The 15991-nt window shown below is 50.7% G+C and overlaps 1 protein-coding gene across 9 annotated transcripts in view; it reads right to left on the bottom strand.

Annotated features, from left to right (window-relative positions):
* PLEKHA7 (pleckstrin homology domain containing A7) overlaps window positions 1–15991 on the bottom strand; it is a 228872-nt gene that overhangs the window by 29810 nt on the left and 183071 nt on the right. For 7 of the 9 annotated variants that reach the window (XM_024975785.2, XM_024975786.2, XM_024975788.2 and 4 more), the window contains 4 exons: window positions 9852–10374; window positions 9039–9125; window positions 6240–6293; window positions 460–540 (listed from right to left, as the gene is read on the bottom strand). In XM_024975785.2, the coding sequence (XP_024831553.2) occupies window positions 460–540; window positions 6240–6293; window positions 9039–9125; window positions 9852–10374 (745 nt within the window). The remainder of the gene's footprint in view (window positions 1–459; window positions 541–6239; window positions 6294–9038; window positions 9126–9851; window positions 10375–15991) is intronic. The other 2 variants (XM_059875097.1, XM_024975791.2) reach the window with 1 other exon arrangement.

The following is a 15991-nucleotide window of genomic DNA, read 5'->3' as shown; positions in this document are numbered from 1 at the left end:
ATCTAGAATGTTTTCAAACATCAACACCTTGTCCCAAAGTAGAGCCACCCTAATATCAGGGCTACGGTAGAATCTCAGGACACCCCGGCTCCTCCAAGGTGACCAGGAACTGCTGCTCCCTCCCCAGGAACGCATGCTCTAGGGCAGCCCTCACCATGGAGGCAGACGAGTGAGAATGGGAACACAACACAAGCTTCTGGCAAGCTAGGCAAGCCCCCGCTCCGCCCCCCAACGGCAGCACAAAAGATGGAGTCACAAAACACGACAGATGAGAGGCTCAGCCTGGTGCACCAGCCAAAACGCCGAGGGGGCTTCAGTAGAAAGAAAATAAACCGAAAATGACTTGCAGGAAGCCTGGGGGCGGTCAGGAGAGCCCCTGGTTAAGCAAGTGATGGAGTCGGCACTGAGCCAGAAGCAATGGAATGGCCCCGCCTGGAGACACAGATCAGGTCATCTTACGCTTCTCCTGGGCCGACAGCCCCGTGCTGACTTCTTCAGCACTTTGTAAAGCACGTTGATCAAAGGTTCATTATTTTTTATCTGTTCCAAACAGAAAGGCAAATACAACAAAACGTAACAGGTAAGACATCAAACGACATTTGAACGAGCCAGAATTTGGGGACATGGCAAGGGGAAACCTTAGGAGGATGTGTGTTGTGCAGTTTTAATGAGTGGGTCTCAGCTGGTTATGCTGCTTCCCAGCCAGTGGACCTTTCCAGATTTCAGTTCCCTCATCTGTAAACCGGCCTCCTAAGCGCTGCCTGGAGGGTCTTCGTGAGAGCGCCGATTTCAGTGCCCATGTCCTTCCTGGTTCTGAAGGCAAGAGGGGACTCTGCTTCTTCCTGCGTCCTCCCCCATCACATACTGAAAGATACTGAATCTGTGGTTTAGCATGGAGCCATGCGTTAGTCTCAGCCCCACCAACATTTTCTACCTTGGGTCTCTCAGACTCTCGCTGTCACCACCTAAACGATTGTCTCACCAATGACACCAAATGCTTCCAGCTCCCTTGAGGGACCGCTGTCCCCACCTGCTAAGACTGGATCTCATCTCTGCCTCCAATGCTGTGATCACACAGGAGCTTTAAAAAATACTGATGCCTGAGTCCCACTCCAAGAGAATTTGGATATAATTGGTCTGTGGTGGGGCCTGGGCACTGGGATTCTTAAAAGCCCTTCTGCTGCTACTGCTAAGTCGCTTCAGTTGTGTCCGACTCTGTGTGACCCCATAGACGGCAGCCCACCAGGCTCCCCCGTCCCTGGGATTCTCCAGGCAAGAATTCTGGAGTGGGTTGCCATTTCCTTCTCCAATGCATGAAAGTGAAAAGTGAAAGTGAAGTTGCTCAGTCGTATCCGACTCTTAGCGACCCCATGGACTGCAGCCCACCAGGCTCCTCCGTCCATGGGATTTTCCAGGCAAGAGTACTGGAGTGGGGAAAAGCCCTTCTGGGTGAGTCTAATAGGTAGCCAGGAGTGGGAGCCACTACACTAAAAAGGGGTTCTTAAACTCGAGCATCCTTCAGAATCACCTGGAGGGCTGTGAATATACAAATTTGCTGGGCCCCATCACCAATGGTTCTCACTAAGCAGCTCTGGGGTGGGACCCAACATTTCACATTTCTGACAAATTCCTAGGAAGTGCTGACACTGTCAATCTGGGATCACATTTTGAGGATCACTGCTTTGAAACCATGTTTCTCAGCCACAGCTACACATGAGAAACACCTAGGGAGTTTTTGTTTCGTTCCTTCCCTCCCATTCTTTCCTTCTTAAAGGGTATACTTGAGTACTGCCAATTAAATCAGAGTCTCTAAAGGGTTTTAAAAACACCTGGTTGCTCTAGTTCATGACCAAGGTTAACAACCTCTCTCCAGAACAACAGACCTCAACTTTCTGTGCACAAGAATCCCCCCAGAGCTTGATTTTTAAAAACACAGAATTCTGGGCATCATTTCCAGAGATGCCCAGCATCCTCCACACCTGCAATTTTTTAAATCAAGCTCCTGGCCATCCTGAGACAGATGATGTCCCAGACCATGACTTAAGAGATTCTACTCCAGAAACAGACTCTGAACAGAGAAGCCCCGATCTCAAGCTCAGTCAGAAAAAGTCCAGAGACCAGGCACCTGGAGCCACTGATAACGTCCCTCACCAGGGACAAGAGCCCCTCTGGGGCTGATTGCAACTGCTCCATCTAATGTGGCTGCAGGTACCCTCTCCCCACCTCACTTTCCCAGCTGTGCTTTCCAGTTACATAAAAATAATTCAAGCTGTGAATAACTGCAAACCCTCACACCTGCTTTTTAGACCTAGCTTAGGTGTAGGGTTCTGAAGAGCAGAACATTAATGCCAAAAATACAACTCAGTGAATATAACTTCAGGGCAGGCTTAGAATCAGTACATGGCACACGGAAGAAAGGAGGCAGGTGTGAAGTTAGTCACAGGGTTCGAATCTCAGTTGCCTAACTTTGCAGAAATTACCTCTCTGGGTAATTTGATTAGTGTGGTGGGGATAATAATTCGTATTTGCTCACAGAGGATTTAAGTGAGATGATGAAAATCAGGTGCCCAAACAATGCCAGGCAGGAACAGATGCTTAATCAACGTGAAATCCTTTCCACCCTGGCAACATCAAGTAAAATGCCAGGGAAATAAACATTTCCAAAGAACACTAACACACAGCATTTTTTAAGACAGTGGAGTCTGCTTCTACTTGATCCTTTGGGACCCAGAAGGAATGCTCAGACCAGACTCCACAACACATGGGCAAGCACACACCACCAACTGGTTCTGGAAGATGAGGATCAGCTGATGGGACATGGGCTTGGGATCCTCAAGTCTGTGGCATTTGGGATAGAGACATGGGGGACCCTAGGCCCACCTGGTGGGGGCAGGGAGACTATCTTTCTCCAGAAAGGCTTAGCTCTCCTCATGAGGACCCAAGAGGAACCTCTCCCAAGAAGCTGGTCACAGCAGGGGTGTGCTCAGCGGCATCTCCGCGCCCAGGTTGGGCTACACACCCATTCAGATGTCAACCTTTCTGAAAGTGACTCACAGCACAAACCCCGGCATCTTTCCCCACACATGCTGCTGGTAAGCCAAGTGTCTCTCACCTGCTGGTGAGAGACATGCTGTCACTGGGGGACGGGTTCTCTAAGAGGAGCTTAGCAACTGGAGTAACGAGTATAAGAGCAGTGAAGTGCTGGCATCGATACAGCTGTTTTTCATGACAAACAGTGACAATTTCCAATCGTGAGCTACTGTTTTGGTCACACACGTCTCCTAGCTGGTAAAGACACAAGGATCCACCTTGCCTCTCTCTATCACATTGTGCACATTTCCTGGCAGAAAAATCCCAGTTCAGCTCCATAAAAAACCGAATGGCTTTGCGTCCACAGTAGTAGAGGCGGTACTGTAAAAGCGGCCGGGAGGCAGGGGGCTTAAGAGCAGCAGTTTCAGAGTCAGTGCTACACCCAAGTACGGATTCCTCGGTGACTACCAACACAGCCTTGGGAAAGTTGTTTATTTCTTTGAGGTTCAGTTAGTGAAAAATATAACACCACCTCCTTTATAGGGCTACTTACAGGGGTTACTTAATTGAACAGAAGTGAAGTAATTCATGGTGACTGACACGCATACCCTCTGTGGCTCTTCAGTTTCTGTGGGGAGTCAGGACTCACAGGGCCTTCTGGCTCTGCTCCATCATCCTGTGCCTCAGTTACCCCTCCCCTCTCTCTCAATCCCTTTAGCTCAACGCAGGTTTGATCCCTGGGTCTGGAAGATCCCCTGGAGGAAGCCATGGTAACCTACTCCACTACTCTTGCCTGGAGAATCCCATGGGCAGAGGAGCCTGGTGGGCTGCATCCAGCGGGTCACAAAGAGTTGGACATGACTCAAGAGACTTAGCACACACACTACTACAATCTTTAAACAAACCTGAGCTGGATCTTCTCTCTAGGACCCACTGTGAGATCAGCTATCCCAAACAGATGGGAATCAGAAGACAGCTATTTCCTGTGACTCTGGCTCAGGCGCTTTATTAAGTTCCCTTGCACCATGCACCAAGCTGGCTGAAGAGTTCTACGAGGTACACGTGTGCTGCCGTGAGCCACGCCTCTCCCACAGGCCCAGGTAACATCACGGATGCTCTACAGATATTTCTGTGTGGCCTGCATGACCCCGGAGCCGGAGTGAAAGAACTGAACGGGGGCATGGTGAGGTCAGGGAACAAGGATGTGGGGATACCCAGAGCAGGTGGAGATCGGGGGCTGCTGATCCTCGCTCTAGGTCAGACGGGGAAGGTGGGCATGGTGGAAGGACCTCCCCAGGATCAGAGTACTGGAGGCTGGGCTGGGTTGCCCATCTGGCCCATGCCACCATGTCTGAGCACTTGGCATCCTGAAGCCTGACTGCCACCACCGACAACACCTACTCATGTTCTGCGTGACCTAAAGACCACATAAGCTAGGGTTTTGAGAGAACCCTCTTTGTTTAGCTCAGCTATGAAAGCCAAGTCTGACTTTTGTTCACTGCACCTTCCTTCCTAAAGCCTAGGACAGATTCAGGAACATGGACAATCTGCCCCCACATCCCCTGAGCCCCAGCCACATCCCTGGCACCCACCGTTCCCTTCCCTTTAATTTCAACCAACCCAAGCCCTCTGGTTCTTCAAGGCTCCAGACACATGCCGCCGCCTCCAGAAGCCTTGCTGACACATCAGCCCACGGGGATCCTCACTCTCTCAGATCTGAGCACTGAGCCAGACACATCTTTATACACTCCTTGCCATAAATCTGTGTTATTTCAGGATATTTTCTTTCCCCAACCCAGAGCATTTGGAAGTTTCTCAAGGAAAGAAATCCTCAAAAAAAAAAAAAAAAGAAAGAAAGAAAGCCTCAGTTTTTCTCTTGCCTCTCCCCCAGTTTCTCTGAGCTGGGTATAGCACAAACACTCAAGTTATTAACAAATAGTAAGTTAACTGAGCGATTCCTAATCAAAGGCCTTGATCTTGCCTCAGAGTGGGGAGGCCTCTCATCTGCTGCCTGAGGACCCAGTGCTCATAGTCCTGCTTCTGCCAGGCTAGATGATGAGCCCGGGTTAAAAATATGTCAAGCCAGGTACCCTGGGGGCTGAGGGAGGCATGCCTCAGTGACCGTCACCTGGGTGTCCTCCCTTGGGGGCCCTTGCCCGCCCTCTAACACCCACGGTAAATTAAAGGTCACATTCCTTCAGTCTATGTCCTGGCTCAGTCATAAGAAGTGCTTTTCACAGTGGGAGCTTTCGGAGAGCGGTGGGAACAAAACAATAGCTGCTCTCTTCCCAGCAGAATGCCTCTCGCTTCTCCAACAACTTGCCCAGCTCTCTCTGCGCTCTGGAGGTTGACTTAGAGCCTGAACTTCATCACCTACAGGGAGGGGTCTGGTGTTCATCTCCTAAACACAGGTGGAAGACCACAGTACCCCTCAGGGCCACAGGATTCCGTGTGGTACCTGCTCTCCCAGCAACAAAACTGAAGCCACCAAACCACCGGTGCCTGAGAACACACATCAGGGACACCCTGTGAACCAAACCTACTCCCACCCCACTGGAGGCTCTGAAGAAGCAACTCGGTATTATTTGGAGAGACCTTGTGGTTCTAACCAAGGACAGGAAAAAAGCAAGAGTGTGTGCCCTCATTTTGTAAACCAGAAACCTGACAGCAAAATTCATAAGAAACTAAGAGCCCAGCATCTGAGGCGATAAGAAGTAAAACTCTTCTGAAAGGGAGAAACTTCCGGTTATAAAATAAATAAATCATGAGACAGTAATATACAGCATGGTGACTAGAGTTATTAATACTACATTGCATATTTGAAAGTTGCTCAGAGAGTAGATCTTAAAAGTTCTCATCACAGGAAAAAAGAATTCATTACCAAGAATGGTGATGGATGTTAATCAGACTTACAATCACTTCCTAATACATACAAATGTCATTTTGTTGTATACCTGGAACCAATATAATGTAATATGTTTATTATATTCCATTTGAAAAATGAAATTTTCAAAGCCACAGCAACCAAAGAAAAAAAAATCAAAAACACCAAAACAAAACTTCCGCCTTCCGATTCAGATGGGAGACACCTTCATTTGAAACCCAGATTTATAAGACCTGCAAGGCCTCTGGCTTTGGGGCTGGTCTCCGATGAGGCTCACACTCAGAAAGGTAAGCGCCAAGGAAAGCAGACCCCTGAGGCCACTCACCTTTAGGTCCAGGTACTCCAGGTCTTTCTTCAGCTGGAGGTAGGTATCGTCAGCCTTCAAATGAAGCAGAGAGAGAAAAAAAGCCAGCTATGAAAACCCAAAGGTGTCCCTTCAAGTGTGAATCATTTACACGGTGCAGCTTCAGGGACGAGACCACAGGAGGACAACATCCGAGCCACAGAGGAAGCACAAATGTCTTGGTGCAGCTCAGAGCCCCTCAGCATGGCGGATCTCACGGGTCCACCATAGGGGGAAAGCCAGCGTGCCCCACCATGGGCTGGGGACAGTCTGAGGGGGAGCAGGGGGCCAGCACACATCCTATCAGAGGGCTAGGACAGCAGCACAGCTGAGGTGGAGGTGAGCTCCGGACACAAAGCTAGAGGGGTCTGCCTGAGGGACATGCTACGTTCCAAACCTGGTCGCCAGACCTCTGCACTGCGCAGAGGAAAATGACCCCTGATCAGTGCAGACTGGTGCCTGGAAGAGGCATGGAGATGACGCAGGTGACCCAGGGAGTCCCCTTAAGACCCTGGGTTCCAGGAGGATAAGGACCTGAGGCTCCAATAAAGTGCCCTGGAAGTTCTGGCTCCATTTGCTCAGTATGAAGTCAAGGTGGCTGTGCTGGGAGCTAGATCAGGAAGGTCCAGGCAAACCGACCTGCCTGCGTCATCTCTGACAGTCCGGTGAGTTCTTCAATATGATGACCAGAAGCAGTGAGAATAAGAAAAAGACTCTCTGATTCCCTAGAACTGGTGCTTTCCACGTAATGGATTACAGAAGCTAACTGTGAGGCAGAGGGACTATGAAAGCTTCAGAAAAACAGTCCTGGCACTTTCTCCGCCAGCTCAGAGGCCTCTCAGCAAGCCAGGGCTGCGAGAGCGGTCTGGGTTTAGAGCTCTGATGTAATACCAACAAAAACAGGGACTTCCCCAGTGGTCAAGATGCTGTACTTCCACCGCAGGGGGCATGGGTTTGATCCCTAGTCAGGGAACTAAGATCCCAAAAGTTGTGTGATTTTTTTTTAATCCCCCAAAATTAAAAAATAGACTACAGGCTTGCTGAAGTATTTTTTAAGAATAAATAAATAATGCTAAATGTTTAGGCAATGTTTTAAAACATAAGAAGGCCTTAAGGACCATGGCCAGGTACACCAGTGGCTTCTAAGGTCTTATTTCCGACCCTAAACTGTCTCCTTACCCATTCCTACTTCCTCAGTCAGCCCAGTTCCACAGCAGTAAGAGGGATAGTGCCAAGCAATGTTATTAAAAAATCACCCAAATTCCCAACTTAGGATTTTTGCATATATTGCCTTAGACTCATTTTTCCAAAGACATTTCCTGAGTCCTTCAGATCCCACTAAAATAGGACAGGTAAGGCAGGTGACAATTCCTCACCCTCCTCATCTGTCCCCTACCTACTTCTGTGCAGCCAGGAGGCCAGCCTTGTGTGGACCAGCATTTTCTTTAGGATGATGCCCAGGATAACAACTGCCTGGCCATGCAAGAAGCTTGCCTGCAACAACCCCCCATGTCTTGGAAACACTGTGCCAGACAGGACCTGCAATTCGGCTCCGGTCTTGCATGCCCCTGACTGCAGGATCCTGGGCAAATCACTTCCCCACCTGTTTCACCTAACCTGTTCCACGTTACTGTGAAGTTCACCAGGCTAAGGGGTGTGAGGATGCTCTGTCAATCAGCAGGGCACTGTCCAGATGAGAGGACATGATGCCTTCTCCTTCTGGGCTGACACACACCTTTCAGCATCGCAAGGAGTGCCCACGGTGGCAACAAGGATGACAACCAGCACAGCCCTTGGACGTGACCACACACCAGCCTGGCAATCACTACTCACAGGCAAAGAAGCCACAGTCCAGGTCCCTCACACCCCATGCAGCCTCCCACCCTGCTCCCAAGCACTAGGGGCATAGGCCCCATGATGGCTGCACAGTGTCCGGCAGTAGCATCCAGAAGCGAACAGGCAGGAACAAGGGAGAGAGCCAGACAGCAGGACAGACTAGAGCACGGGCACGAGGGAGCACAGGCCAGCATGGCACTCCCTGGTCCCCAGGGTGGCCCCCAGCCCTGAGGGGACCCACCAGCGCTGACCTGGCAGGAGGGAAAGGTCAGCTGGTGCTGCAGTAACTGGCCGATGGCGAAATTTCGCACACTGGCCAACCTGGCCTGGTGCTGCCGTAACTGGGCGAGAAGCAGTGAGAGCTTCCTCCAGCTGCGGGTGTGCAAGACACATCGTGAGGAAGTGAGCCACCGCGGGAGCACGACGCTATCATTACTCTTCACCCTGCTGCCGGGACAGCACTGATGCGACACCGCTAAGTAATTATGGCACTAATTCTGTCATTAGGACAAATAAAGGCACCGGCAGAAAGGGAGATGCAGGAAGTAGTGTGTATCAGGAAACAGCCACCAGCAGTGCAGCCTCACCCACACTTGAACTTTGAAGACAGGGAACTCATCAAAGCAAACGCAGGGAAGAAAGGAGAGATGCCAACAGGGGGGGAAAGGCAGGTGGCTGGAGAACGCTGCCCCCAAAAGAAGACACACCACATCCTCCTCCATTCCACATTCTCTTCCACTTTCCCCAAGTTCTCCTGCCGACCTCGGGAGGACCAGTCCCGGCGAGACGGGCCTGGGCAGCTCATTTGACTTCTCTGAGCCTCAGTTCCTCATCTCTAAAATACAGATTGCCTCTGACTGGCTTCTGGGAGAACCCTGACGAGATGAGCCCTTCACAGGCTGGATCAGTTCAGTCACCCGGACCCAGAAAGGAGGCACTGCTTACCGATTTTCCGTGTAAACTGGGAGCACTGACAGTGTGGGTCATGTAACCCATGGAGGGCATGGAGCGTCGGTCCACATGAGAGGAGTTCTGCAGGAGAGGAGACCAGACATCACACAGAGAGCCAGGCAAGGCAGCGGGGCCGGGGCAGAGCGTCTGCCACTCACCACCGGGGCAGCCGAGCCCAGGGCAGGGCCCCTCTCTCAGCCTGACTCTTCACCAGTCTAATGCAGACACACATCTTCTGCACCGGGTTACGAAAATGCCTAACTGTGACAGACTCTTGGAAGTTCAACCTTAAATCGGGTTCTTATAAATAACTGAACTGGCTGAACACAGACATCTTTCCTTGCCTTCCAAGCTGCAAGAAAGTAGAGTTTGAGTTGTATGACCCTGTGCAAGTAACTTCACCCCTTAAGACCCAAGGGTTCTCATATGTGAAATGGGCACACAGGGATCTCCTGCTTTCCAAAAATTTGTTATATGCCACTTTGATTTTACAAAAGACCTACCTTTAGTACCTGTTTTTTGATAACTGAAATCCAAAGGAGATTTTCGCTTTTACAGAAAAAGGTAATTGCTTCTTTGCTTTAGGCCATCTTGGCTTACCAAAGGTTTCACAGGAATGCTCTACCTGCAGAGAGCAGGGACTCCTGAGAAAACAGCAGCCGCCTCACAGGGCTGGTCCCAGTGCTGCAGTACAGAACCGCAGAAGTGTTACCTAGCATTACCCTGGTTCATTCTCTTCAAACCACGTTCTCTCCAGCGCCCTAAGGCTGCCCACCCGGCAGCTTGGCAGGGCCTCCAGAGTCTCACCTTGGTGGTGGGGCCCCATGCCTTCCTGGGAGAACCCCCCAGCGAGATGTCTACGCTCATCCTCTGGTCCGGTGGCTTCACAGTGACCCTCTCTGCTGGCGTGTGGGGCCGCCGGGGTGGGAAGGCCCTCGGGGGTCCCGGGGGAGGGAGGTCCGAGGGAGACGGAGGCACGGAGATGGAGCGGGGCACCTCTAACATGCTCCTGCTCCGGCCCTGCTCGGCGAACTCCGGGGAGCCGGCGCAGATGGGGGCCGTGGGGCTGCCGTGCCGGAACTGCTGGCGCTGCTGCCACTCGTAGAGCTGCCACACGGTGCCGTCCCGGTGCGCCCGGCGCTCCTCGCTCGACATCTTCAGGTGGCTGGCTCGGTCCTGCGCGTACTTGTAGTCGCTCGGTAGGTTGCGGGGAGGGGGCGAAGAGCCCCCCGAGGGGTGGCGGCTGCTCCTCGGAAGGGTCTGGTAGTTTTCTGGGAAGGACAGGTGCTGGCTGGGGCCCTGGCGAGGGAGGGTCTGCTCCGGGGGTAGGCTGATGGGAAAGGAGAGGACAGGTCAGGGGACCTGCCAGGGGTCTGCAGGGCTGCCGGAAACGCAGCGGGGCAACGCCACAGAGTCGGGCCCTGAGGGAGCCCTGCCAGAACCCCAAAGAACAATCAACACAGACGGCTGGCACTTCACTCACTTCCTTCCCTGAGCAGAGCGCTCCTAAACCACGTTCTCCATCAACCCTGCAGTGTCAACCCCCACCACCAGGCTGACTTGGCCACCCCACTTCCGGTGCAGCACAATTAACCTGCCTGTCTCCCTCTCTCTTCTCTCTCTCTCACCATCACTTAGCTCTTGCCACAGGTGTGCTTATCTTTAGGAAACGCCTCTGTTTCCTCCAGTCACCAAGATGCTCCCAGCACCAAGTTCTGGAGCTTCTTAAAGGAAGTGGCTGGCATCCGTTCCTTCCTTTCCCCACTATTCTAGTCCAGATACTGATTAATTACTGCCTCCCAGACAACTTGGCTCAGTTGGTAAAGAATCTGCCTGCCATGCAGGAGACCACAGTTCAATTTCTGGGTCAGGAAGATCCCCTGGAGAAGGGATAGGCTACCCACTCCAGTATTTTTGGACTTCCCTGGTGGCTCACCTGGTAAAGAATCTGCCTGCAATGCAGGAGACCTGGGTTTGATCCCTGGGTTGGGAAGATCCCGTGGAGAAAGGAAAGGCTACTCACTCTAGTATTCTGGCCTGGAGAATCCCATGGACTGTATATAGTCTATGAGGTCGCAAAGAGTCGGACATGAATGAGTGACTTTCACTTCTCAGACAACTTGGAGACCTTTCTATCTAGTCTCCCTGTTATACACAGTCAGCTGCTTGGATCCAATCACTCCTGTGCTCCAAAACCATCAAGAGTTCCCTGCTGCTTATGAAGCAAATTCTAAACCCCTTCTCCTGATACTCATGGCTCTTTAGCACCTGACCTCAACCCTCAGCGCCCTGCTCTTTTCTCACTGCTCCTCCTAACCAGACCAAGATCAAATCAGGGCAAGTTGAGCACCAAAGACCCAACATTTAAAAAGGCACCCCCTCTCAGTTGCACCCCTGTCTCACCCTGACCTTGTCCGGCCTCCTACATACTTGGGCAACTTGAATCCACTGTCTGTGTGACCCTAGGCAACTTACCTGACTGCTCTGCCCCAGTTTCCTCACCTACAAGGTGAGGAAGGAACTACTTGCCTCCTAAGGCTGAGCTGAAGAATGAATGAGACAGAGACTGCAGGCTCCATGAGATGCAGACAGTACTGTCACCCAGGGGTGAGCCCTTCCAGCTTTTCTCTCCTTATTCTCATAGTACTGTTCTTCTTTTCCTTACTTGAGTGGGCTCACCTTGCCTACTGCCAACTTTCACTCATTCTTCAGGACACACGCCTCTCCCATGGAGGCCTTCTGCAACGCCGCAGACCTTGGGGTTCCTGCCCTGCTCTGCCCTAGTTACTGTACGGTCTGTAGCTTTCCAAGGTCCTGCACTGATGTAACCTTTTCCTGCTTGTAAGCTGTCTCTTCCCCAGCCAAGCCATAAATCCCTGGGGGGCAGGAACTGTGTCTCATTCTGTGGTGCAGTCCATGGTCTGAGAAAGTCCTGACGCATACCCAGCCCTTCAACAGATACTCCAGCACACAAAAGCTGGGTAGGATCATGAAAACCACTACCGACCAGCCATCTTATTTTCTAAAAGAAAAATTCAGCAAGGGGCCAAGGAGAGGGTTTTATTAAGCCTTGAATTTATTAAGCCGGTCTGAGAGGCAGCATGATGTAAAAAGGACAAGTTTTCAGAATTAGGCCCAGGTTTGAATCCTGACTCTGCCTTTATCAATTTTATAACAAATCTTTATATTGTGCTTACCAGGTGCCAGACCTTGTCCTAAGCCAGTGCTACTCACAGCACAATCCAGCAGCCTCAACACCACTTGGGAATTTGTGAGACATGCAGGTTATCAGGCCCCACCCAAAATCAGAAACCTGGGGCTGAGGCCCGGCCATCTGTGTTTTTAACAAGCCCTCCAGGGGCTCATGTTGGAGAAGTGCTGTTCTGTTTTTAAAGTCACTGCATCACTTCCTACCTACAGGACCTTAGGTTAGTATCTTTTATGTCCTCACTCTCCTTACTGTAAAATGGGGCTCATAAGAACCATTTAATAGACTGTTGTCAGGATTAGTAGTAGTTGCCGTTCAAAAATGGTGACTTTCGGGACTTCCCTGATGGTCCTGTGCCTAAGACTCAGTTTCCAATGCAGGGGGTGCAAATTTTGATCCCTTGTTGGGGAAGTAAGATCCCACATGGCCCATGGTGAAACCAGAAAAATAAAATGGTGACTTTATTCTCTTTTTATTGTTACCTTTGCAATTTGTTGTTGTTTAGTTGCTAAGTTGTGTCTGACTCTTGCAAGCCCCCTGGACTGCAGCCCACCAGGCTCCTCTGTCCATGAGATTTTGCAGGCAAGAATACTGGAGTGGTCTGCCATTTCCTCCTCTAGGGGATCTTCCAGACCTAGGGACTGAACCCGTGTCTCCTGCCTTGGCAGGTGGATTCTTTACTACTGAGAAGACCACCTTTGCACTTAAGGAAGGTAATTTTAAGATCTCTTCAGCACAGACTCCTCGAGCATGTCTCCTTGCCACCAGGTGGCAGGTTTGCTACGGATTTCTCAGAGGGGCCTGTGTTTGAGGAAGGGGCAGTGTGGCAGCAGTGGCAGAAACCAGGCCAGGGGCTTCCCCCTGGGTGTTCATGACTGTACTAACCACCGTTTCCTCCGCCTGAAGCAAAATGCAAACTCTGCAAAGCACATCCCAGCCATGCTCACCCTGTAAACCCCTTCAGTCTGGCTCTGCAACCCATTCCTCATGCCTGCCTATGACGTCCAGATGGTTAGAGCCCCTTCACCCACCCACTCACACAGGGCCGTGCCCCAAAGCCCCCAGCTCATCCTCTAGCCTATGCCCTCTGCTGATACACTGCCTGCCACCCCCTCAGTGCTGGCCAGTGGAGGGGTAACTCCAAAGACCCCCGTGTAATAGTAAGTCCTGGTGCCAGAGGCCAAACCACCACTAACAGATTGTAGAGGGAAGGACACAGTGGATAGGGTTGTAAGATGAGGTAAAGGTCCCCCGAGAGCAGAGAGGAGCACCCAGAGCAGCTGTCCTAAGAGCAGACCCATTTGCTGGATCCCAATCTCAGCCTTATCCAAAAAGAAGACTCTACACCTCCTTCCTTCTGCCATAGGCCCTCCTTGTTCCAAAAGGCATCTACCTACATATTCTGATACAGTCCCTATAAAATAGTCATATCAAAATGTGAAATCAGTTCTTATAACCAGTTACTTACGCAGCAGATGGCCCTCACCCGAGCTTCCACACCGACTGCACGGGCCTTTCATGTTTCCTCGTGGTAATGTCTGCACTCCCTGACTCTACCCCTACCCCTGCCTTTTATTATACAAGTATGCATTATTTTAAATACTAGGAAAACACGGAAGGCTAGAATTTCAAATCAACTTCATAGAATGTGGTAAGATTCTAAGGCTGTATCAGTCTGCCCTTGCAAACCACCATTCCAAAGGAGTTTAATAAAATGAAATACAATAGACACCTCCATGTACTGAAAGAACTATTAGAAATAATTCCTCGTGAGGTCTAGAGTCACGAATACAAGATCATATTACAGTTCAAATAACCCTCCTTGCCAAGTCCAACGTGCTCCAGCTAATGAGATTAGCAGAGTCTCCATCATACAGAGCATGGGTATCCCTCTTCTGTATTTTCAAACGGAGGAGCTTCCTTTATTAAGCAGCCAGATCTACTTATTACTTGACTGTAAGAGATTATAAAAACATCTTTAAGGGGGGAAAAAAGATAACTTTGATATGTGATATGCAATCCCTCCCAGATACACGTGAATAATCAAAGACTGAGTGCTTTGTTGACCTCAGAGGCTGACAGCTTTCTTCTCCAAGGGTCGTCTTCAACCCCTAGGCCCACTGAGCACTGCTTCCACTACGAGGCTGAGATTCCTCTCACTGAGTGCACAATGACCTCCAAGGCCAATGAGCTGTTTCATCCACAGACCTCATGTCTGCCCCTTAGATAAGAATGGCGCCATATCCCAGGGACAGTTCAACACCTTCCCTGGCCACCTTTACTTCCTTGCAGTTGGCTTCTCATCCTTTAGCTCCTTGCTCTGCCCCCAGCCCCCAACATGTGTAGCAGAATAACCTAGGTCTGTGGGCTGCCAGGCACATTTCACAATCACAACTTATAACTGCATATCAGCTGCACAGCTTTTGAAAGTCATTTCTTTCAAAAGGTTTATCACTGGCCACGCCTTCTTTCTGGTTCCCTTCTGCCTTGCCCTCCCAGTACTCTACCTTCTGACCTAACTTCAAAACTCTAGCTCTATTATGAAGGTCTACCCACCTAAGGCCCTTCAAGCGGCTTGGTGAAACCAAAGCCTCTGCTACTGAGCGCAAGACCACCAGAGACTGACGTTTCAGATTCTCCTTCCAGGTGCCCACCCCACTCAGAAAGCACCACACCTAGGAAGCAAGCTGCCGACTGGACTCCTTCCAAATGAATCCCCCCTCACCATACCCCGGTTTTCCTCCTCCGTCTCCTACTAGACTTCTTTAAGCAGTCTCTGCTTTTGCCCACTCCCTGGGGCTGGAGATCCTCAGGCTTCTGCCGTTGAAAAGTGAAAGTCACTCAGTTGTGTCTGACTCTTCATGACCCCGTAGACTGTAGCCTACCAGGCTCCTCTGTCCATGGGATTCTCTAGGTAAGAATACTGAAGTGGGTTACCATGCCCACCTCCAGGGGACCTTCTTGACCCAGGGATCAAACTTATGTCTGCCAGCATCTCCTGCATTGCAGGAGGATTTTTTACCTACTGAACCACCAAGGAAGACTCAAGTCTGCCGCTGGCCCTCTGCTACTATTTCCTCCAAGCCAGTTATTCTCAACCCTGAGCACATGTTAGAATCACCAGGGGTATGGGATATTTTGAAAACTCCTGATGTCCAGGCTGAAACTGGGATCATCAGAATCAGATTTCCAGGCAGGGCACATGGGCCTCAGTAAATGTCAAACCTCTCTCATATACTGGTATCACCTGGAGAGACTTTAAAATAGACTGATGCCCTGACCTTGCCCCAGCCAAAGAAAGCAAAATCTCTTGGGCAGGGCCTCAAATGACCAAATTGTGCAGCCAGAATTAAAAACCAACTGCTTGAAGTGTTCAACCCTGGGTGATCTCCACTACTGCCTGGGCATCAGTTACCACCTCCATGGCAGTGACTTCCAAATCTCTCCCTAACTGAACTCACATTGCCTAGAACTATTGCTTATTTCCACATGGGCATTCCACAGGCTCACATTCCTCTTCAAGCTTATTCCCCCTCCCATGCTCGGCACCACACCTAGCTATTAACCAAGTCAAACATTAAGGTTAACCTCAACTCCACCCGTGGCCCTCCTCACCTTCCAGCCCTGGATAAATCAGTTCGCCAAGCCCTGTACCTACCCAATCTCAGCATCCATGTATCCTATCCATCCCATCCTCACAATCCTCACCATCTTCACTGCTTTCATTGAGGTCCTCCTT

The sequence above is a fragment of the Bos taurus genome, chromosome 15, assembly GCF_002263795.3.
Source record: "Bos taurus isolate L1 Dominette 01449 registration number 42190680 breed Hereford chromosome 15, ARS-UCD2.0, whole genome shotgun sequence".
NCBI classification, from domain to species: Eukaryota; Metazoa; Chordata; class Mammalia; order Artiodactyla; family Bovidae; genus Bos; species Bos taurus.
The sequence above is the reverse complement of the archived record's forward strand: the minus strand, read 5'-3'. Positions and strand labels throughout refer to the sequence as shown.